General features: G+C 36.4%; 1 protein-coding gene across 4 annotated transcripts in view; it reads left to right on the top strand.

Annotated features, from left to right (window-relative positions):
- Nucleotides 1–16,641, top strand: part of CSNK1G3 (casein kinase 1, gamma 3) — a 145,554-nt gene extending 128,913 nt beyond the window's left edge. For 3 of the 4 annotated variants that reach the window (XM_006871628.1, XM_006871627.1, XM_006871629.1), the window contains one exon: nt 13,976–16,641. In XM_006871628.1, coding sequence (XP_006871690.1) covers nt 13,976–14,030 — 55 coding nt within the window. In that variant the 3' untranslated portion in view covers nt 14,031–16,641. The remainder of the gene's footprint in view (nt 1–13,975) is intronic. The other variant, XM_006871630.1, reaches the window with a different exon arrangement.
- Nucleotides 16,642–23,473: the final 6,832 nt, after the last annotated feature.

The raw sequence follows: 23,473 nt of genomic DNA, 5'->3' as shown, positions 1-23,473 counted from the left end.
AAATGTTTGCTTTGAACATTGTGTGAAAAATTAATTTGTATGGGATCAAATTGATAACCCAACTGGCAGGCAGAGAGTGAGAGAGTTCATGTTAACGGGGGAGGAGCAATTCGGAAAAGGATATATCAGTGTAATTTAGTGTTTGTTTTCTGTTGTTGATTCTTCTATGTTCAGTTCATTTCTTTAGCTCGCTCTATAATTCCCACCCCCACACTTTTTATTGTGTATTGAGTGAAGGCTTCTATAAGGATCATCAACTTTACATTTAACATACATATACTTGGTTTCAGAGTCGTGGTATGGCACTATGGGTTAATGTGCCAGACTGCAAAGCCATTTGAACTGCAAGGTTGGTGGTTCAAGCTCACCAGAAGCTCCTCGGAAACCCTATCCAGGGTTGCTATGGATCAGAACTGACTCAATGGCACTTAACAACAACAACATACTTTGCTTCGTTTCAATAATTACAATCCCCTCCATACAACAACAGTTATCCTGCTTTCTCCTTCTCAACTTTGTTCTTAGGAAAATGTCCTGTTGCTTTTGAGTGACCATTCCATGATGAGCATATCTTAATGGTGTTATTGTGCCACCATCCCCCATAAGCCTACTACTTTAGTATAGCTGTTGTCAGTATGTTGTTGTTGTTAAGTGCCATTGAGTCTGTTCTGATCTATAGCGACCCTGTATAGGGTTTCCAAGGAGTGACTAGGGAGTTTAAACTTTACAGTCCCTCACATTATCCCACAGTTATACTAAATGTTTGAAACTTTTTAGTTTGGAAAACACTACTAAAATATTTATTTTTTCAGATATGCTAGTCTTTTAACTATACTGATTAATATTCTTTTTATATATAATTATATTGATTAATATTCTTTTTATATATAATACTAGTACATTTGCCATATTGCTGTTACTAAGTGCAGTTGAGTCAGTTCCATCTCATAGCAACATTGCAACCTTGTGTAGGGTTTCCAAGAAGTGACTGGTGGGACTGAACTGCTAACCTTGTGATTATCAGTCCAGTACTTATCCTACAGTGCCACATTTTTTTAAGCCTGAGGGGTATCAAAATGGGATTTTGAGATTTCTGCACAACAAAACTCAAAACCATCCCATTGCCGTAAGGTCAATTGCAACTCTAGTGACCCTTTATATAGGGCAGAGTAGAACTGCTCCATAGGGTTTCCAAAGATTTGAGGAAGCTACCTGTCAGATCTCTCTCCTGTGGCGTAGCTGGTGGGTTCAAACTACTCACCTTTCAGTTGGCGGCCACGTACTTAACCACTGTACCACCAGGGCTCCTTTCTATGCACAATAGGAGTATTCAGAACTGAAATCATTTCAAAGTGTATTCTTTTTTATGGCCTGTGCTGATGTTAAAGATCATTGTAGCTATTATTGGTGTACCTTGCTTTAAGCAAACATGGTAATGTTTCTATTCTAAAAGTATTCTTTCTGTATTATGTAGAGCACCAAATGCTTCTCACTACATAAAGACCATTAACTACTCAATTACTTGAGGAGGTTAGATAGGAATGACTTTTCTTTAGAAAAACAGAAGTGAATTTATAAGTAGATGTTCAGTCAAGAAATGTTTTTGTGTACTAGTTATGTATTAACTGTTTTTGAGATGAAATATTTAATTATTAAAAGAACTCCTAGGGAAAAGAGAAACACAAGGGGAAAATAATGGTTGGTAGCAGGTTAGAATCAATTAACAGTTTAGAAAAAGTCTAAAGCAGTGAGTCTCTATTTTCTTTTTGTATTAAGAGCCCTATACGCTCTTTTTTTAAAAAAATTTTTTTAAGGTTTTTATTGTGGATTGAGTGAAAGTTTACAAGGCAGATCATCAGTTTTACATGCAACAAATCATACACCTTGTTTCATTACAATGATTGTGATCCCCTCTATGTACCATCAGTTAACAGTATTTCTCTCTATTCACTTTCGCTTTTTAAAAAAACAACATTCAGGCATATATAATAATTTACATCTCCAAAGGGCACATTCTGCAAGTCTGCCTCCTGGCCACCAGCTCTTAGTCCCAATCTTCCCATGAATCTAGAGTCCTCAGCACCTCCCCCTCTCTATAACCCCACCTCTGCCTCCATCTCTGGCATCACTGCTTCTCTGGATAAGGTTCCGCATTCTGCATGTGCTTTTCTCCCATGATGTAGTCCTAGGGTTCTTGATTTCTGGACTGTAAGATTAACCACTCCCCTGTTTCTGTTACAAAACTTCTACCTTTGCAATTGTGACAGTAGCAATTAGTCATGATAACAATTATTCACTATTGAATCATAAGAATCTTACTTCCATCTATTTTCACCAGACCCATCTAGACAAGATGAAAACTATTCAGTTGGGACACTTTCTTCTCTCCCCCCCGCTTAAACTAAACTCCCTCTTGAAACCTTGTAAGCCAGTCACTTCGTGCCTTTATTACTCCCTCATTTTTTATTTTTTATTTTTTGTAATCATCCTCTAGTTCAGTTCTGATTATCAAGCCATTGAGGATAGGTCAAATGTCTGAAAGTTTGGGTGTTCTTGTGCATTTCCCCTCAGCTGGATGCTTCACTCTCAGTTCTAGCCCTCTGTGGCTATATCCTTGTCCATGGGCTCAAGTGTCCCCAGGTCTTACCACACTTATGACCAACCAGCCCTTCCTCTTCTCTCTCTCTCCAGATCAGTGGCAGTCAATGGACTGTGGTTGAACGCAACCCATTTCTTCATTGCTGCCTTTCCCCTCTTATACTTACCAGTGTGGTCACCAGCAAGCTTACATGCCTGTTCACGTGTTCCCTTTGAGTTTCAGTCTTAGAGGAGAGTTTGTGCTGAAGGAATTTGATTGCTTGCCTTGATGGCTTCCCGGCAAACAGCTTGCTTGTTCTTGTATTAGCCAGTCATGCTGACATTTTTTGTTTTGGGTTTCTCCTGATGATCTTTCTTTGAAGATGTATCTTCTGTTGCTCTAGCTGTTCCAGGCTGGTCTGGTTGTCCTTGCTAGTGGAAATGTCCCACCTCAAAAGGTTCTGGATGGTACTCAGGTTTCCACCTAAAGTCCTATACTCTACAAAGGCTTTGCAAGAGGACTATTTCACTGGGCAAGTTCTAGAACACCTTTTAGGTATCAATCAGTTATAGGCTGAAGACGGGTGTACAAGCTTTCTATAATCATGTTTCCCAACATTTCTTACTATCCTACTTAAGTGTCTATTTTACAATAGTAGTCAAGGGAAACCAAAATTCATAAGACAGTCAAGCGTTTAAGTATTATTTCCCCTCTTCAAACTATGCCTAGATGCCTATATTCACAGAGCCCTGTTGTTCCAAGGTTGAGCATGCATCACTATTTGCCTCTGTCCCACTTAGGCCATGTGTCTCAGTTCAGTGTTCCCCTATCTATCTTGTTCTTTGCCTCCTGCCTCTTCTTGTATTAACCTCCCCAACACCCAAACTATACCCCCACCCCAACCCCACTGTTGTGGTTACCTTATATTCCATTAACTCTTCCCTTCCTTTAAGACAGTCTATTTTATTTTGTAATCTACCTGACTTTCTCACCACCTGGATCTCTGTTCCTCTGTGTTTACCTTCTTTCACATCGTAATTGTTTTGATCATAGACTGACCTCCCAGATTCTCTGTTGTTAGAATTTTATTCTGTTTTTGACTCTTCGTTTGTCTTTTGAGTTCAGGGTGATGCTGCCACATACATCTTTCTCTGGTTGTTGTCTGTTTTTGTTGGTTCTCAGTCCATAGAACTCCGTTTAGGATGCTTTTCATAGCAGGGTTGGCTTTGGCAAAATCCCTTAGCTTCCGTTTATCCTGGAATGTTTTGATTATACCATCGTATTTGATGTACAGCTTTGCTGGGTAAAGGATTCTTGGTTGGCATTTTTTTTTCTTTCAGGGTTTTATGTATGTCTCCCCATTGCCTTCTTGCCTGCATGGTTTCTGTTGAGAGATCTGAGCTTAATCTGATTTGCTTGCTTTTGTATGTTACACTTCTCTTTTCCTTAGCTCCTTTCAGGTTCCTGTCCTTATCTTTGATTTTGGAGAGCTTGATTATTATATGTCTTGGTGATTTGTCTTTTAGGATCTATCCTTTCTGGGGTTCGTTAAACTTCCTGAATGCTTATCTCTTTGCTTTTCAGGATGTTAAAGGAAATTTTCTTCAAGAAGAGCTTCAACTATCTCTTCTGTGGACTTGTGTGATTTTTCCTATTTCAGAATGCCGATAATTCTTAAGTTATTCCTCTTCTTGTTGCCCAACATGAATCTTAGGCCTTTTTCAGATTTTTTAAATCCTTTTTTCTGTTTGTTCTTCTAACTTAATGGTATTGAGAGAGTTATCTTCTAGCTTACTAGTTCTGGCTTCTATCCAAATCTTGCCCTTTCGGTGTATTGTCCATTTCTGATAGTCTATTATTAATCGTTTGGACCTCTTTCTGTAGGTTTTGAATTGTTTCCAATGCTGTATCTATCTTATTTTATTGTTCCTGTAGCGCTTTCCTGACTACTTCCTTATTTTTCTCAACTCCATTGTATAGTGTTTTGATACATTTTATAATCATTTTTTTGAATTCCTTCTCAGGCCTTTCCAAAGCCTGCCCATCTTCCAATATGGAGCATAGGTGTACTTCCAGCTCATTTGCCTCACTTTTTCTTGTTTCTGGTTGTGCTGATATGGTTATCTGTTTCAGTTTTTTGGGCATATTCAGGAGTTATCTGTGACCTTAATACTTAGATGGGTCTGTATTTTGGATTTTTTTATGCTTTCAGATTGCCTCCTGGTAGATGTGATCAGGAGATGGGCTTCCCTTTACACTCTTCTTCCTGAGGAATTTCAAGATGCCACTTTTGATCATTGTGACATAATTCAGGATTTATTTTTCAGCCTATTTCCTTTTTCGTCTGCCTGTCCTGCTCCACAATCCCCGTTCAGGCCTTTTTCCTAGTGATAAACAGTTCAGGGCTGGTTGTGGCGTTTTGCACTGCTGTTTGGTTTTAAGTGGAAACTGTCACTTTAAATTTCTGCGTGATCTGTGCGCATGTATAGTAGAACCCTCTGGGAGGTGGGGGTGGGGTGTCCACTCACTCAGGCACTGCCTTTAGTCACCAGAATGGAGGTGCACAGACAGTGAGAGACCAATGAACAGATAGAAAAAAAGAATGGCCACACCTTTATCTCTGTGGTTATGTCAGATGTCTGTGGCTGTTCTGATCCTTCCCCCACTTGGTCTGTCGGCTCCAGGAGCCAGCTGAGCGTCTTAAATTAGAAAGCAATGGATTTGTTTCTTCTGCTACAAATTTCCCTGGCTGTAAACCTTCCAACCTTCTGAATATTCCTTTATATGTGATTCAGAGTTCTGGCACTATCCCCTGAGCCTGCTTGGGTCCATTATTCTGTGTTGTTGCTGATGGAGCTCCTCACTGCACTTCCACCTGATCTGCCATCTTGTTTGTTCTCCTACACTTTAAAAATTATGTTGTTGTTGTTAAGTGCTGTTGAGTTGGTTTCAACTTATGGCAACCTTGTATAGGGTTTCCAAGGTGGGTTTGAACTACCGACCTTGTGGTTCCCAGTTCAGTGCAGATCCTATAGTGCCACACCAGGATAAGACCCTAAAAAGCTTTCATTTATATGGATTTTTGTTGTTGTTCAGTGCTGTTGAGTCTGTGCTGACTCACAGCAACCCTGAATAGGATTTCCAAGAAGCAGCTGGTGATCTTGAACCACTGACCTTGTGGTTCAAACCGACCTTATAGTCCAGCATATTAACCCACAGCGCCACACCATGTTTAGATCTAATGATATTTACTGTATCTACTATATTAGAAATTAAAGCAAATTTCAAAGAGATTTATTAATGTATTAAAAAATATAAGAGTGTAACGTGGCACTAGAGGGTAAGCACTGGACAGAACCATAAAGTTGGCAGTTCGAGCCCACCAGAAGCTCTGTTGGAGAAAGATGAGGCTTTCTCCCTGCAAAGATTTACAGCCTCAGAAACCCTATACAGGGCTACTATGAGTCAGAACTAATCAGTGACACTAAACAATAGCAAGAAATCTAAAATTGGCAATAATACATTAATTATTAATATATAATTCATTACATGATAATGGAGTTATGAAAAATAACTTTATTTTCTAAAATACCAAAGAATTTAGTGAGAAGAGTGGAATTCTTTTACATTGTTGCAAATCTGTTTAATGCCTAGCTTATTAGACAGCAGCTAGAGTGAAATACCTGCTTCTGCATTAAGTGTATTGTTAAAACATGCTTTATATATATATATATATATATATATATATATATATATAAAGAAAATCTGGCCTCACATATGTGAAAGGTTTCAAAATGTTCTTGGAAAAATTCCAGTATCTTTAATTCCATTTTCCACAGACTTTTTGAAGTCTTTTCATATGTTTTTGTTCTTAAGTGTCATTAAGTCAGTTCTGACTCATAACAATCCTTTAGAGGGTTTTCAGGAGCTCTGGTATGGTGCTGTAGGATAAGAATTGGACTGCTAACCAAAAGGATGGCAGTTCAAACCCACCACCAGCGGTGTCTCTGAAATCCTTTATGTTTGTAGGGTCACTAATTTTATCATTGGTAACAAATTCTGTCAGTTGTTTTTCTTGAATTGGTAGGTTCACTCTGTATATTTTAAATAATGCCTTCTATGTATCCAATTTTCAATAACTAAATTTTATTATATTTTGGTATGAGACGAAACCTTAGGATTTTTCGTTTATATAAAGAAAGGAATATCTGTGCAGGTATTTGGCCTGTTAAAGGTTTAATCATAGAGCAGAATCCTTATTTATAAATATATCAGTTTAGGGGAATACATTTTTTTCTTCCATGTATTAAATTAACACCTTAGATAATAATGAGACTTTACCTTACTTAATTGCTCACTATCACTGAGAATTTTAATTCAAGATAGGTGATACAATTGATAACACCTTAACATTCCTTTCATGAATTGTAAGACTTGTTCTACTGTATTGAGTTTTTAAATAGTATAAAACAGTATTTTATTTCATTTTCTTTGTTTCCTCCTTCCATCATTTATTGAATAGGTTATTATGTGTTTATTGGGGCTCTGATGATTATGAAGGTAAATCCAAGGACCTTATATCCCATTAGGGAAGATAGTGAGCATATGAATAACTTTTATATAGTAATTCTTAACCCTGGCTTCAAATTTCGATCAGCCAGAGTTTAAAAACCATACCAATACTTAGACTGTGCTTTTAGAGTTCTGATTTAATTAGTTAGGCTGTGGTGAGGCCTGGGTATCAGTATGGTAAAAGCTTTCACTAAGGAGCACTCAGGATTGAGAATCATTGGTATATAATAAGATATGATAATATTAATGCTATGTTGTTAAGTGCCATCAAGTCCGTTCCACGTATGGATTGTTGTGGTAGTGGTTAAGTACCTATAGGTCTCTTCTGACTCATAGAGACTATCTCATGTTACCAAGGAGTGGTGGTAAGTTTGAACGGCTGACCTTGTGGTTAGAGTATTCCAGTGCTTATCCTATAGCACTATACCAAATAAAGAGGAAGAAATTGGAGAAGATGGTTCCTAGTTTCTAGTAGTCATTTGGAAGGTTTTGTTCTCTGGACCTAAACTCTTGCTTAACTAAACTTTGTCTCATTTTTCTACCTCTTCTTTTTTTTTTTAATCAAGTGATTCTGAAAGATGAAAATATATTTGTGATATAAATTTTAAGGGGAAAATTGTTAAAAATTAATGATGTCATAAAAGAAGATATATATTGTACAACCATCAGCCCAGGTCAGGAGATGATAGGTTCTGGAGTCCTGACAATGAAGGTAGGGTCTAGGAGATTACAGTGGTTTCCTAAGCAAAGGAAAGGACAAATGAAGAAGTCTAGATCTAGGCAAAGAAACACTGGTTTCTGGGTGGATTTGTGAGAAGGAAATGTATGCCATAGATCCAGGGAGCTATACTAAAACTTTGATGAAATGGAAGCCAATGAATAAATGAGGAAAGGTGATACAGTGCCATCAGCAATGCCTTGGTCTTTACCATGTATGTTTTTGCATAAGTCAGGACTTCTTTGATCCATTATGACTTTCTGTTTTCCATCTAAAGGGCACTTTAAACAACTTTAGAGTTAATTAGAAGCAGAAATTAACACTTCAAAGGGTTTTTGGAGCAAAGATGTTACTTCAAAGCTTTTAGACTAGCTACCAAGTAGTTGTGTAAAAGCATGAGCCTGACCTGTGAGATCATATTCACTTACTGGTACCATATCAGGAAGAGTAAAGAAAGAACCAAAGAAAAGAAGCATTGGCAATAACATGGTTGAAATGTCTAGTAAGCTTTATCCTTTTTTTTCCTGGATAGTTGCCAAGAGTCTGAATCTGATGAGACCACAGTCTAAATGTGAACAAATGTATGTCACTGAACAACAAGGAGAGAAAATGTATTTTTAAAACGGTGAAAGGCTTAGATAATTTTCTAAAATCAGATTATCAAATTTTTTGATAAGGTAATATGCTCACATCATGTGTGAGAGACTATCTGTGTGCCCGTTCCTGGAATCCTTATTATTTACTGTTCTCATGATCAATATCTGCTTTTCCCCCTTTCAACTATGTTGTGTTGTTGTTGTTAAGTGCCGTTGAGTCGGTTCCGACCCATAGCGACCCTGTACAAGGTTTCCGAGGATGTAAATCTTTACGGGAGTAGAAAGCCTCATCTTTCTCCCGCGGAGCAGCTGGTAGTTTCGAACTGCTGACCTTCAGGTTCACAGCCCGATTCGTAACAACTATACCAATGCTAAAATTGCATCTATTTTGTGTGTGTGTGCTTGCACCCAAATAGATTGAAGAGATGGGATCCATTCAGTATCTGCAGTGCACAGCTCATAGCATACAGGATCAAGAGACTATTAGAAATGGAGAAGCAGGAGGGGTGGCCAGGCAGGGGTATCTAGAGAATTGTTATTGTTGTTAAGTGCCTTCGAATCAGTTCTGACTCATTGTAACCCTGTAGAGGGTTCCCAAGAAATGGCTGTCAAGCTTGAACTGCCAACCTTGTGGTTCAAACCAACCTTGCAGTCCAGTGCATTAACCCACAATGCCATACCAGGACATCTAGAGAATTGTTACTGTTGTTAAGTGCCATCAAGTCAGTTCCAACCCATAACTGGTATAGGCTAAGCTATTTGTCTCTAGTAAAACCTTACTCAGGCACCCTTCATTTTAGTATGTTTCACAGGGTTTGTGAAACTATCTTATGTATAGCTCTAGAATATGACAAAGAATTTTTGTAGGTTTATAGTTTAGGAGTTAGTTGCATTTATGAGATCAATTTGTAGCAGTTTCTGAGGATTTGAAGCTTATGAAGATGTTCATCATTTACCCAATCTGTAACTATTTAATGAGAATTTAATGCCAATATATGGGGATATATGTGAATAAATATCTAGTTTGGAGGCAGATAAATGCAATAATTTCAGAGTAGTGATAAACCCTGGGAGGAAAATAAAAGTAATGTGATAGAGTAGGCACATGGAGTGACACTATTTTAGATTGAGTACTTGAGGATAGGAGACAATTGAGATGAGACCTAATTTCTTAATCTCAACAACAAAAAAAATTGTCAATCAGCTGTTCTGGTAAGGATTTTTACCTTAAGAAATCAATCATAAGTTGTTAGAGTATGTGTCAAAAATAGTTTATTGTCATAGATGAAAATGACCTTTAGCCTAACAGTTTTTTCCCCTAGAAATTCTAATACAACAATGCATTCTTAATTTAAGTTTATTTCTGAAAGTATATCATTCTTGGAGAGCCTCTGGATAACTTCCTAGCATGTAATGCAATGCTGCCCTCTAGTGGTAAACAGCTTAGTAGTATGTCAGGTTTACTGGAAACTTTGTGAATAGTAGTGAAACAGTGTCAGAATAGCACCAGATTATTGTCATATACAGTGCCGGAAGATGAGCCCCTCAGGTTGGAAGACATTCAGAATATGATGCATTGGCACAGTGGCAGCAGCAGTGGACTCAAACTTAACAACAATTGTGAGGCTGACACAGGATCAGGCAAGGTTTCGTTCTGTTGTATATAAGGTTGCTATGAGTTTGAATCAACTCAACAGCACCTAACAACAACAGTAACATTTCAAGGGCATATTCTTTGTTTATTGTTGTTGTTAAGTACCATCGAGTTAGTTCCAACTCATAGCAATTTTGTATAGGGTTTCCAAGGAGCAGCTGTTGTGTTTGAACCACTGATCTTGTGGTTAGCAGTCCATTATGATGACTACGTTATTTGTTTAGCAGGACTGATTTCTTTCTTTCTTTCTTTTTTTTTTTTTTTAAACACTTAGGCATATATAATAATTTAAACCACCAAAGGGAACATTCTTCAAGACTGCCTCCTGACAGCCAGCTCTCATCCCTCTCTTTCCATAAATCTAAAGTCCTCAGCTGCTCCCTCTCTCCCTGTTCCTCCATCTCTGCCTCCATCTCTGATGGCACTGCTCCTCTGGATAAGGTCCCGCATTCTGCTTGTACTCTTCTCCCTTGATGGTCTTAGGGTCCTGTGTTTCTGGACTGTAAGAGTAATTGCTCCCCCATTTTTGTTATAAAACTTCTACCTTTACAATTGTGACAGTCAGAATTAGTCACGATAACAGTTACTCACTATTGAATCATAAAAATCTTACCACCATCTTTTTTCATCAGACCTGTCTAGACAAGATGAAAACTATTCAGTGGGGACTCTTATCTTCCCCCACACACTCTTAAATTAAACTCCCTCTTGTAAACTAGTCACTTTGTGCATTTATCGCCCCCTCATTTTAGGTAGCTAATGTGTAAGTGGCCCGTAGGACTGATTTTTTAAGAAGAAAAACATTAATGTCATATTTGGATTGTGTTTGAATTACAAAAATCTCTATGATAGGAATTCATTTAAAAATATTCTATTTACTCTCAGATAAAATGCTTGGTATGATTTTCTGTAGCCAGTAACACTTGTGCAGTTGAATAGCAGTTTACATAATTAAATCAGAATTCAAGTCTCAGAACTGAACACAGCTTAATAGTTTAAAAAAAAAAAAAATCACAAAAGGTGAGTTGCTAATACAAGCAAAGAAAGTCCAGGACTTTAGCTGGTTGCTTAGAACATGTATTACATTAAATTCTACATTTCTGAGGGTTTGTTACCCAGAAAGCACCTATTGAGTACAAATTTTTTAAAATTATATCCATTGGAACCTGAAAAGATAAATCACAGTATTTAGGAAAAGTGAACATTATTAACAGATCTTTATATTTTAAAAATCATTTGAAATATGACCATACTCTTTAATTTATTATTCTGAATATTTGCCAGCGTTTTCTAAACACCAATTTATTATGTTTTGTTTTTGCTATATGGACATTTTCTGATTCTACAATTAAGTCTTTCTCTCTGTTTGAAGAGTTGGTTTGGATCTGTTAGGGAACGATAACGTGGATGGTTTTTGTGGGGGGTTTTCTTTCTGTTTTAGAATGTTTATTTAAATGAGACTTAAGAAAATGAGAAAGTATTAATTGGCTGGGAGTTAAAAATAAATTTCACTGAGTTTTCTAAATCCAGTAAAAGAATCTGGAGTCTTTGGATCTTACAGTAGTAGTTCTCCTTTAACTCTCAACTAAATAGTTTAGTTCTTTCTGGTAGTGTCACTTTAATGAGAGTAAAATTCATAAATATTTATAATTGCACATATTTTTAGTTGAATCTCTATCAGTTATATTAAAATTTTTAATTTTTATTGTGAATTGATAGTTTACATGGGAGAGCATCAGTTTTACATTCATTGTTTCATTGCAATGATTATAATCTCCTGTGCATCATCATTCAACAGTATTTGCTTCTATTCCCTCTGTTTTGTTGTTGTTGTTGTTTTTTGGGGGGAGGGATGTACAAAAAACCACTCAGGAATATATAATCATTTAAACAACCAAAGGACACATTCTGCCAGCCTGCGCCTGGCCACCAGCACCTGACTGCCAGCACACAGCCTTTCTCTTTCCATGAGTCTAGAGTCCTCAGCTGCTCTCTCTCTCTCCATGCTCTCATCTCTGCCTTGATATTAAAAATTTAATCACATTTTATGGTCTAGTCATTAAGTGGTTTTGAATGCCACATCAAAATAACTGAAGCTATTAAGGTTGACTCTAACTCTTAGCAACCCTATAGGACAGGGTAGACTAGCCCATTGGACTTCCAAGGCTGTCTGTCATTCTTTACATAAACAGACTGCCGCATCTTTTTCCTGTAGTGCAGTTGGTAGATTCAGACTTCCAGTCTTTTGGAACTTAATAACTGTATCACCAATGCCAGTGACTGTTGCATTGTGCTTTCATAATCATAACATAGACCATAAATGATCTAAAATTATTTTTGACTGAAAGTAATGTGGTTGAAGAAAGTGTGCAATTTAACTGGATAGGGTTGAATTTCTGTTAGATTTGTTTCTCAGCAAGCTATAAGACAAATGTGGCAGTTAGTTCATCTTCTATAATCTTTTTCTTAGTATGACACCTGAAGCTGTTTAGTCACTTTAATACTTAGCTTGGAAATGTTGAGTTAGTGTCCTTTTATAAATGTGGGTTGATATGTTTCAGGAACATCCTCATAGGTCATATGCACAATCTTTTTGTTGGTAACATTTTGATGATAGAACCACCATATATGTAAATATGCCTTACTTTTATTACACATAAGCAAACACAGATACACATGCAGATTTCAATGGGTTGTCAACCATGCCTATGCCAAAATTAAAGTCAGCCTCCAAGAATTGAAGGTGAACATTTCTTCTTTTTTTTTTTTCCCTCTTTTTAAAAGAGTAGTTCACTATATGTTGTAGGCCATTTAGGATTTTCTGATAGACTGATTTTCTGACTTTATTTTGAGTGTGGATATGGATAAAAACCATTCCTTTTCAGAAGGAGTACTAGCCTTTTAGGAGATATACTTACTGGCATATTTGTGGTGGTGGGTTGGAGGAGCAGATCTGTGATTCTCATCTTACTCTTTCAGCTTTTACCAGCCTCAGCACTGTTCTACAGCAACTATGACGTGTTAACATCTTCTTTTGACTGGGAGGATTTATGACTGTGCTAAAATCTAGTTCTCTTCAAGTAACATAGTTAGATTTTTTTCACCTCAGAATAAAATCACGACTGTATTCCCTTCATAAATTATAAAACTGGATCTTCTAGCCTTTATTATGCTATTTTAAATATTATTCACAGTTTTTACCTTAACTAAAATAACATAATAAGGTTGAGAAACTTCCCATAAAGAATTAAAAAGGGCTGTTTTGACATTCTTATTCTATTAAACATATTTAATCTCTTCACGTTTGTTATTATGATTGGAAAATGCTTGTTGAGGAGTGTAATTTGGATTTCTCTTTTCATTTTGGAATCTAAATGGATTCTTAGTTAAAATAAAACCCTCAATGTTAGGATCATTATTGCTTTTCTAACAATGTCTTTGACAATCATACATTAATATCAGGGAGAAGGGAAGAGAATATATAAGGTAAATTTTATAAAAGCATGCCACTTGCCGAGGCTGAGGAGCATCCTCAGTAGCATGTGGTAGGTCAGTCAGGATTCTGAACTCTTTAGCTCCTCAGTTTAGTCTTGATGCAAAGCTCTTTAATTTAGTGGCTTTTTTTTTGTCTGCTGCACAGATTGTCTTGCTATTCCTAAAAGGCATGTTGATGAAACATGATAGTAATAACTCTGGCATAGTTTCACTAATATGTACGCTTAATTGGCATGTTCACAGTTTATCTTGCACTAGCCTGTTGCTTTTTATGACCATTGGAATTAATGTGATAGATTCAGCCATACTTTGTGACATTTTAGTATTTTTATAATAAAAGGAGTATTTCCCTCCATCTACAGGTGCTGCTGTTTTTTCAAACGAAGGAAAAGAAAAACTATTCAGCGCCACAAATGACTCTGGACACAGACAGATCATGGAGAGTTACTTATGTGTTCATCTGCTGTCTTGTGATTAAAATCATCTCTGTAGTGACCATATGTATTTTCAAGGACTTCTCTTGGAAATGGTCATTATCTTCATACTTCATTTTGTGATTGTCTTACAGTCATATTTTTTTCTAATTTAACTTTTATGGAAGCTTTAAAGTTTTGTCAAAACATGAGTGCTTTGCCCATCAATGAAGGGAATGGACCAATGAGGTGGTATTCATGAATGCAGTTCTATAAAACGGTTTCAGAAGCTCTTCTTCTGTTGTAGAAAACAGTACAGTATCTTACATGTCAACCAGTTTTATACCTAACCTGTTTTTTTTTTTTAATATAAGTTCTGCAAGAGTATAATCAAACTGGAATTTTTCTCCCTAGTGCAAAAGTGAAACAGAGTTGCCCAAATGTTTAAAACAAGTTCTTCCTTGAGAAATTCATATTTTGTGTTTGACATCTGCATTGGTTTCAGTATTACTGATGGTACTGCTAGTCATGAGTCATATTAACATTCTCTATGAAATCATGGTACAGTCACTGCCCAGAGGTACTGAGGAAACAGCTCCATTGGTTCTACAGAAGTTGGTGGTAGTCAAATGAATCACAAGCCATGTGGTAAATAGGAGTTCTGCTTTTGTTGCACCACTATGTGAAGTGCAGTGTTGCAGACGTGGCAAAAGCGCTTATTAAAAAATGTAAATTATTTGTATAATGTAGCTTTATGTTTCCAGGTAATAATGTATGCTAGACAGCAGGAAATGAATACTTTGATAAATGAGATACGTTGGAGAGTTTTAAAAAAAATACACTAAGGAGAAGTAATGAATGTGAATCTCATTAAAATTCATCAAGGTTGAAGTCTAAGATGACCCCATGGAAACCTACTGCTGAATGATTACATTCTGCCTTAAGCAGAAAATTTCGGATGTGCCATGCAATGGTGTTCTGTTTATTAATTATTTTGCTCTTTGATAAAAAATAAAGACCTCCCCCCAGCAATAAAAATTGGGTCACTCTGTTGCCCTCTGTGCACATTAGTCTCTTGTTTCAACTTTGCTGGTTCTCTGGAATTTTCCGATTACTTAGCATGATTGTGATGATTGAAAACTGTTTTGAGAGGATGGGTCAGGTGCTTTGCCTCCATAGTCTTTTGAAGTGCCTGCATATGAACAAAGTAATGGTTTCACAAAAACAGAAACCCATTCCACTTTTCAAGTATGCCTTGTTTTTAAGCCATAAAAACATGGTGTACTTTAGTTACATGCTACTAGCTAGGATTTTCAAGAAGGGTTAAAGCAAAATGACTGACTAGAAAGATGATTATATTGTTTAAATCTCACACTCCCCTTTCCTTTATAAAACTGTCACCTGTTTCCTCCATTCAGTCTCTTTGTTGTGTTTTTATGTATGCCGCCAGGCATGCTTATTTATTTTTCTGTCTCAAGGTAACATTTGAGATGTGTATTAAAGTAAATAATTCCACGGTTTTGGCTTCATTATTGCATTTACAGGGATTTAATTGTATTTTGTAATTTATTATTTTTTATTAGCCAAAACTTCAATGCATTGTTTTGATGAATTAGGTATCCATATGAACAACACAAATCTGGGCATTGTTTATCAAATATTGGTATGAATCCTATGAATGATCTTTTAAAATTCTTGATTTTAATGACCTGGGAAACATTTGCTGTATAATTTGGTCAACAGTTTCCATTCTATCTATTTGTATACTGTCAGGAGCTATACACTTTGAGTTTTTGTTTTTGTTTGCTTTAAGCAAGGTAGATGGTTGTTTTGGCCATTATAATGTGAAACCACTTCTTTCTTTACAGTATTTGACCAAATTTGTGTCTATGATATTTGTAAATACATGCAATATCTGTATTTCTTATCATAAGCCTATTTAGTTTTACTCTTAGTAGAGATTTTTGGACTGTACAGTGTTTATATGATCTGAATTCCTTATACATAAGAAGGTGTGTATATTAATCCAATTATGGACTTTAAATATTTTAAAAGTATAAATACCCTTATTTGCTGCAAAGACCAGTATGTAGACATTTGCTTTTTAGCAATATTTTTAAGTGCTCCATTTGAATGCCAAGGAATAAGTCTTTTGGCAACACAAACTGGTCAATAATAGGTAATGCAGGTATGTTCAGGTTAAGCCAACAATGTTTTGCATTTATATGCTTTTTTTCTGTCAACACTAATGAAGTCAACATTGCCTGAATGTCTGAATAATGAAACACATCCCTGTTTAAAAGTATGTAACTGAAAAAGAAATAAAAATAAAGGTAGTTTTTTTAAACTTGTTTTTTTTTTCCCTTTTCCTCTAATCATGGGTAAAATAATGTCACTCCTTAATTTCAGATAGAAATTAAAGCATTTAATTAATTCACTCAGTCATATGTGAGAAGTAAAATTAAATATGCTTTTGTTATTTTGTTGCTTAGTTGGAACCCAGTCCATACCAGCAAAGATCTGAGTATTCTTTAATGGAGGTTTTGCTATTATTTTAAATTGCATTTCTCTGAACTGTTGAAAAGAGCAATTGATGAAAGCTAATGTCTTCTGATTAAACTAAGGGAAATAAACAGAATCATTTTATTATTTTTTGAAGTGATTTTATACTGTTATAATAGAGAAATTAAACTTTATTAGTGAAAGTTTTAAGTGAATGACTTTAATATTTAGTTCATTGCAGATAGGGAGCATATATTTATTACAGTATCTCACAGCATGACCATTGTGATAGGTACTTTGAAGAATTTTGCAAAATAGCATTAATGGTGCTTCAAGTCCATGGGTGACACATGCTTGGCTTCTTATCAAAACGTTGGAAGCTTGAGCCCACCCAGCTTTATCTAGGAAGAAAGGCCTAGCAATCTGCTTCAAGAAAATCAGCCACTGAAAACCAAACTCTGACACATAGGGTTTCTATTAGTCAAAATTGATGGCAACTGATTGTGTACTTACTGAAGGATGCTACAGATAAGATAAGGCAAAGCAGTACACACTCAACCCACGAATAGCACGTCCATTAAGCAGCAGAAGCAGTCAGAAGCAGGGGAAAGATACAGAGATGACATGAAACTGATCAGTGACTCTTATTTAGAAAAGTGTGACTTAATATTAGAGTTTAAATACGAATGATTGATGGTGGTGGTTATGTGCCGTGGAGTCGGTTCTGACTCAGTAGCATTTTCCAGAACCATTTGAATTGCAAATGTCAAAAACTTAAACTGTTTTAAACAAGAGAGGTACAAACCAACACACTGCATCATGGTGATTCTGACTCGTTGTTGTTGTTATGTGCCGTTGAGTCAGTTCTGATTCATAGCAATCCTGTATAGGGTTTCTGAGGAGCAGCTGGTGGGTTTGAAACCCCAACTTAGTGGTTAGTAGCCCAATGCCTGACCCACACTTCTAACAGGGCTCTTTGATGGAGGTATGTAGTTGTTAAATGCCATCAAGTCATTTCTGACTCATAGTGACCCTATACAAGATTTCCGAGGAACCGTGATTGATTTAGCTTTTAGTCCAGTAATTGAACTGGGCTTAGGCTTGCTTCATTCAGGTGTTGAAATAGGACTCTTGTCTTTCCCCCTATTTCTCAGTTTTGCTTTCCTTCCTGGTGTTTTCATTCTCAGGTAGGCTTTCCATGTGTCATGGTAAAATGGTCACCTAGTAGTTTTAGACTTCTACTTTATCTGCTTAGTAACATAAGCAAAAGTAAAGGTCTGTTTTCCCTAACAGTTTCAAAAGAATCCTGAGGCTAAGTGACCTATCTGGCCTTGAGCTAATTACTATGGCCAAGGGACTGTTGTTCTCTCAGTGGCTAAGCCTGATTCCAGGGTCCCGCCTTTGGAGGACACAGTGGACTGAGAAGGAGGCAGAAGGGATATTAACCAAAAGTGAATTGGGATATTTTTACCAGAGGAGTAAATAATTATTCTTATTGTTTTTAAGACTTTTATATATCTGGATACATTGTAAGTCATATATAGTGAATGAATGAGTACATTTGAAAAATGTTTTCAACTCGGGTAAAAAGAGGGTCTCAAAAATATTGAGAATGTTTTTGTTCAGCTTTTTAGGGTTTTGGGTGATAAAATTAGATTAGAAGAATTAAAGGATATTTTTTCTACTGGTCTACAAATGAATTATGAAGTTTTGTTGATGTTTAGGTTAAGTAGAGTCTTCCCTGCCCAACTCTAATACAAACCTATATAAATTATTTTCCCATGAAATGGACTATTTTTCTTTATTGTGGTAAATGCAAGTATATATGTTGTTACGTGCCATCAAGTCGGTTCTGATTTTATAAGTACCCTATATGTAACTACGCAACAGAAGCAAACGCTGTCCAGTTCTGTGCCTTCCTCACAGTGGTTGTTAACATCTGAGCCCATTTCTGCTGCCACTGTGTCAATCCATCTTGTTGGGAATCTTCCTCTTTTAACTGACACTCCATTTTACCAGGCATGATGTCCTTCTCCAGAGACTCGTCCCTCCTAAATAACATGTCCAAAGTAAGAGAGAAGTCTCACCATCCTGGCTCTAAGGGGCTTTCTGGCTATACTTCATATATATATACGTATATATACGTGTATATATATATACACGTATGCGATGAAACACCTGAAATTTACTTTTTCAAAACTACATGGATCATAACCATGGAAAGACCCGTACAAAGAAGTTTTACCAGGTAGTAGTGTCAGCATATGAATATTGCTTTCTTAGAACAATTGTTATTAGGATTTTACTTAAATGAAAAAACACTCCTGCATAGCTCTAGATCAGGCGTTGCCATAGTTTTCCTGTAAAGGACCAGATAGTGAAAAGTTTAAACTTTGGGTGTCAAGAGGCAAAGCCGACGCTATTATTTATACTTCATCTAAAAAGAAAAAACAAGTTTCTACAAATAATGAAATTCAAAATATATTAATAATTGAGTATAGATTTTTATAATACAGGTCTAATGTTAAGAGTTATATTATTTAGGAGGGAATATTTAATGTAATCTCTATTAAAAATTGATAATATTCACCTGTTAATGCTGATCTGTAATTTAATTTTACTTACTCCACCTTTGAAAATGTCTTCACCAATAGATAATATCCGAAAACTATTATTGGTCAATGATTGTATGATTTTAATTGTATTGATATAATTCTTCTAGGTTCAGTTGTTACTTGCCTTTTGACATGTCATTCTTTTGCATATTAATCACTTCTAGTTGAAAATTAAGTGATGCTTCTCAGTTAGACAGTTAAATGGACTTTGAAATGTGGAAATTTTCTTTGTACTTGCATTGAGGTCCAAAAATGTGATTGAAATTAGTTAAGTTTGGAAAATAGATCCACTAAAAGTCTGCATGGTAATGAAAATCTTGCTTTGTGTTTTAACATGTTAGGTGCTAATTTTGTAGTAAGTTCAAACTCAGCATTGACTCAAGTAAAAAACAACTAAGTAGTATTGGTACTATCTATTGGCTCATCAAAAGCCAAGACAATCACACGGACTTATTTGCCTTGAGTTTTAATTGACTCTAGTTTTAAAAGATTTGACTTTTAAAGGACTTAACTTTTCCAGCAACTGTTCTTGCTGAAAGTATTAAATTTATTTTCTCCAGAAACCCTTTCTGGCTCCTGCAATCAAACACTATTTAATTTACTCTTAACTCACTATCAGTAAATAACTGTTCCTTGCTTGAATAGCAAATGAGCACTCAGAAAGTGACTTGGGTTGCACACTTGTTTTTATTTTTTACTTTGGTGAATAAACTGTTGTGATTAGATACTCTGTTTTGAAATGTTTTATTCTTCTGATTGTTCCTCTTCTATTTGGGAATATTGTGATAAAGGCTTACTCTGATAATGTTGAAATATATTGTATTAACATCGTTACCGTGTCATCGCATAATAACTATAATGCTTTGACATCTAATTGTATAGCAAAATAATCCATACTCCACTGTGCCTTAAAAAGCATAAAACTCATAAGTCGCTTCTCTGGTTTTTGACATGAGAGGTAGTGGCTGTGTACTGTGGAGTTGGTTCCGACTCATAGCGACCCTGTACAGGGTTTCCGAGGCTGTAAATCTTACGGCAGCAGGAAGCCTCATCTTTCTCCTGCGGAACAGCTGGTAGTTTCGAACTGCAGTTCACAGCCCGATTTGTGACCAGTATGCATGAGTATGTACTGCTAATAACAATAAAATGTTGCCATATGTTGTTATCTGTGGCACTTGAGATGCTGAGTTACAACTGCACCAGTGAAATTTGTAATGTGTTCAGCAGCAGTGCAAAGCAATGAAAGCACTGCATGTGGTTTCTGTGACAACTATTCAGCTTTGCCTTTGTACCCCGAAAGCAGCCGTAGATAATATTTTCATCCATAGCATGACTGTGTTCTAATAAAACTTGATTAATGAACACAGAAATTGGAATTTTATATACATTTTATGTCAAAATATTACTCTTAATTTTTAAAAAGTTATCTCAACATGTGGAAACTCTTCTAATCTCCATAGCCATCCAAAGATAGGAGATAGACTAGCTATTCTGTTCTAGGCAAAATTGGGAAAACTTTAGCATTTGAAGTCAGTTATTTCTCATCTATTGAGTTTACCAATAGACGACCTGTCTTCTCTTTATTAAAAAGAAGGGACATTTTGAAATAGCATCAAGAATTAAGATACACTTTTTTTTTTTTAATGCTGCATAGCACATATAGAAGTTAGAAATAAAACATATAAGTCTGGCTCTCATCTGCCCTTAGATGTTCAAACTGTGAGGGGCGGGGCTTATAAAAAACATGAATTTGGGTATCAGGCAAATTTGATTTGAATCCCAGCTTCATTATGAGAATTGTGGAAAATTATTTAATTTCATAGCATCAGCTTCCTCATATCAAATTGGAGATGGTGCCTACTTTGCAGCATGGTTCTGAGGACTAGCAATAATATTTATAATAGCTCTCAATCAATGTTACCTGCTGCCATATTACCCTTACAGTACAATTTAAAATGGAGCAACACCTTGATTCCTCATGCAGTATGGGTACTTTTGCTCTTGAGACAAGAATAAGACCTGGTGTTTACTAAATGTTATCTTAAATTGAGACCATTATTCTTACCTGTTTAATACATATTGGCTATCTTTTCTCACTTAATGTCATTGATAAATTCAAGATAATTAACTCTGTATTTACATTATTTAAAATGACAGAGAGTGAGAGCAAAGCCCTGTGTCAAGTCACTGTGATCCTATAACATATAAGTGTTCTCTCTGGTTTATGATAACCTTTTACCACCACTTGAATACTATAGCTATTATATGCTTTGCTGAAATCCAGGATAAAAAAACAAAAACTTATTTCCTTGCCCTACTGTTCATATTATTTTGTCAAAACATGGAATTGTTGTTAGGTGTCATGAAGTTAGTTCTGACTCATAGCGACTCTATGCATGTCGCAGGGTGTTAATGAGTCTCCTATCCTGAGGCCACAGTTTTCTTATAATCCATTTCTAAAATTATTTGCTCAGCATACAGATTGAGTAAGTATGGTGAAAGAATACAACCCTGGCACACACCTTTCTTATTTTTAAACCATTCAGTGTTCCCTTGTTCTGTTTGAACAACTGTCTCTTTTGTCTATGTACAGGTTCTTCAAGCACAATTAAAGTGTTCAAGAATCCTCATTCTCCGTCAATGTTATCCAAAGCTTGTTATGAACCACATAATCAAAAGCCTTTGTGTAGTCAATCACACCATATCTCACCGTCCACACTGCTAAGGAACATTCTGGCTGTACTAATTCCAGCATGGATTTGTTTGTTCTAGAAGTCCATGGTAATTTTATTATTCTCCAATGGATCAATTCAAGTGCATCAGTTCTACGGGTCTTCTTTATTCATTGTCCAACTTTCACATGCATATGAGGTGACTGAAAATGTGGTTTGGATCAAGTTCACTTTAGTCTTCAAACTGACATCTTTGCTCTAGAACACTTTGAAGAGGTCTTGTGTAGTTTTCATGCCTAATGTAATATGTAATTTGATTTCTTGACTGCTGCTTCCACAAATTGGTAGAGGGTCCAAGCAAAATTAAATCTTTGGCAGCTTCTTTTGTCTTTGGTCTTTTCTCCATTTATCATGATGTTATTTTTCCATCCAGCAGTGAGAATTTTTGTTTCCTGTACATTGAGGTGCAACCCATAACAAAGTCTTTGGTCTTAATCAGAACATGGAATGTACCCAGAATATCAATATTGATGCTTTTCCGTTTCATTTTTGACAGCTTCCAATATTTCTAGATTCATACTTCATACATTTCATGTTCTGACAATTAATGGATGTTTACAGTTGTTTTACCTTGTTTTGAGCAAATGCAGGTCCCAAATGCTTTACTCCATTCACATTATCATTTCCAACTCTTACTTTGAGGAGGAAGCTCTATCCAAATAGATTTTTTTTTTTTTTTTTTGAGTGCCATCCAACCTGAGGGGCTCATTTTCCATCTCTATACCTAACAATATTCTTGTGCTATTCATAATGCTTCAATATTCTGGTGCTGACAGTGTTCCATTGCTATTCATAAAGTTCTCAGTGGCTAAGCATTCAGAAGTAGTTTGCCTGCCTTCTTCCTAGACTGAGTCTGGAAATCATCTGAAACCTGCCTACCACACGTGGCCCTGCTGGTGTCTAAAATACTGGTGGCATAGCTTCCAGTATTATAGCAACGTGCAAGCCACCACTGATGACACACTGACGAGTAGTGGTTCCGACTCATAGTTGTTGTCAGGTGCCATCGAGTTGGAACCGACTCACAGTCACCCCATGCACAGCAGAACGAAGCAATGTCCGATCCTGGGCCAACCTCACTACTGCTGCCACATTTGAGTCCATCAATGTTGCCACCTGGCCAATCCATCTTGTTAGGGGTCTTCCCCTTTTTCTCTGACCCTCCACCTTACCCAGCATGACATCCTTCTCCAGTGACTATTCTCTCCGGACAATATGTCCAAAGTATGAGAGACGAAGCTTAGCCATCTTGGCCTCCAAGGAGCACTCTGGCTTCACTTCTTCCAAAACAGATCTGTTGGTTCTTTTGGCAGTCCATGGCACTTTCAGTATTCTCCAACACCACAACTCAAAGGCATCAATTCTTTATTGATCTTCCTTATTCACTGTCCATCTTTCGCATCCATATGAGGCTATTGAAAATACCATGGCTTGGGTCAGGCGCACTTTAGTCCTCAAGCTGACATCTCTGTTCTTCAATACTTTAAAAAGTTCCTGTGAAGCAGATTTGCCCAATGCAATACGTCTGATCTCTTGACTGCTGCTTCTGTGAGTGTTGATAGTTGATCCAAGAAGAATGAAGTCCTTGACAACTTCAA

This window comes from Chrysochloris asiatica, unplaced genomic scaffold (assembly GCF_000296735.1).
Source record: "Chrysochloris asiatica unplaced genomic scaffold, ChrAsi1.0 scaffold00171, whole genome shotgun sequence".
Taxonomy (NCBI): domain Eukaryota; kingdom Metazoa; phylum Chordata; class Mammalia; order Afrosoricida; family Chrysochloridae; genus Chrysochloris; species Chrysochloris asiatica.
This window is presented reverse-complemented; position numbering and strand designations above follow the sequence as displayed.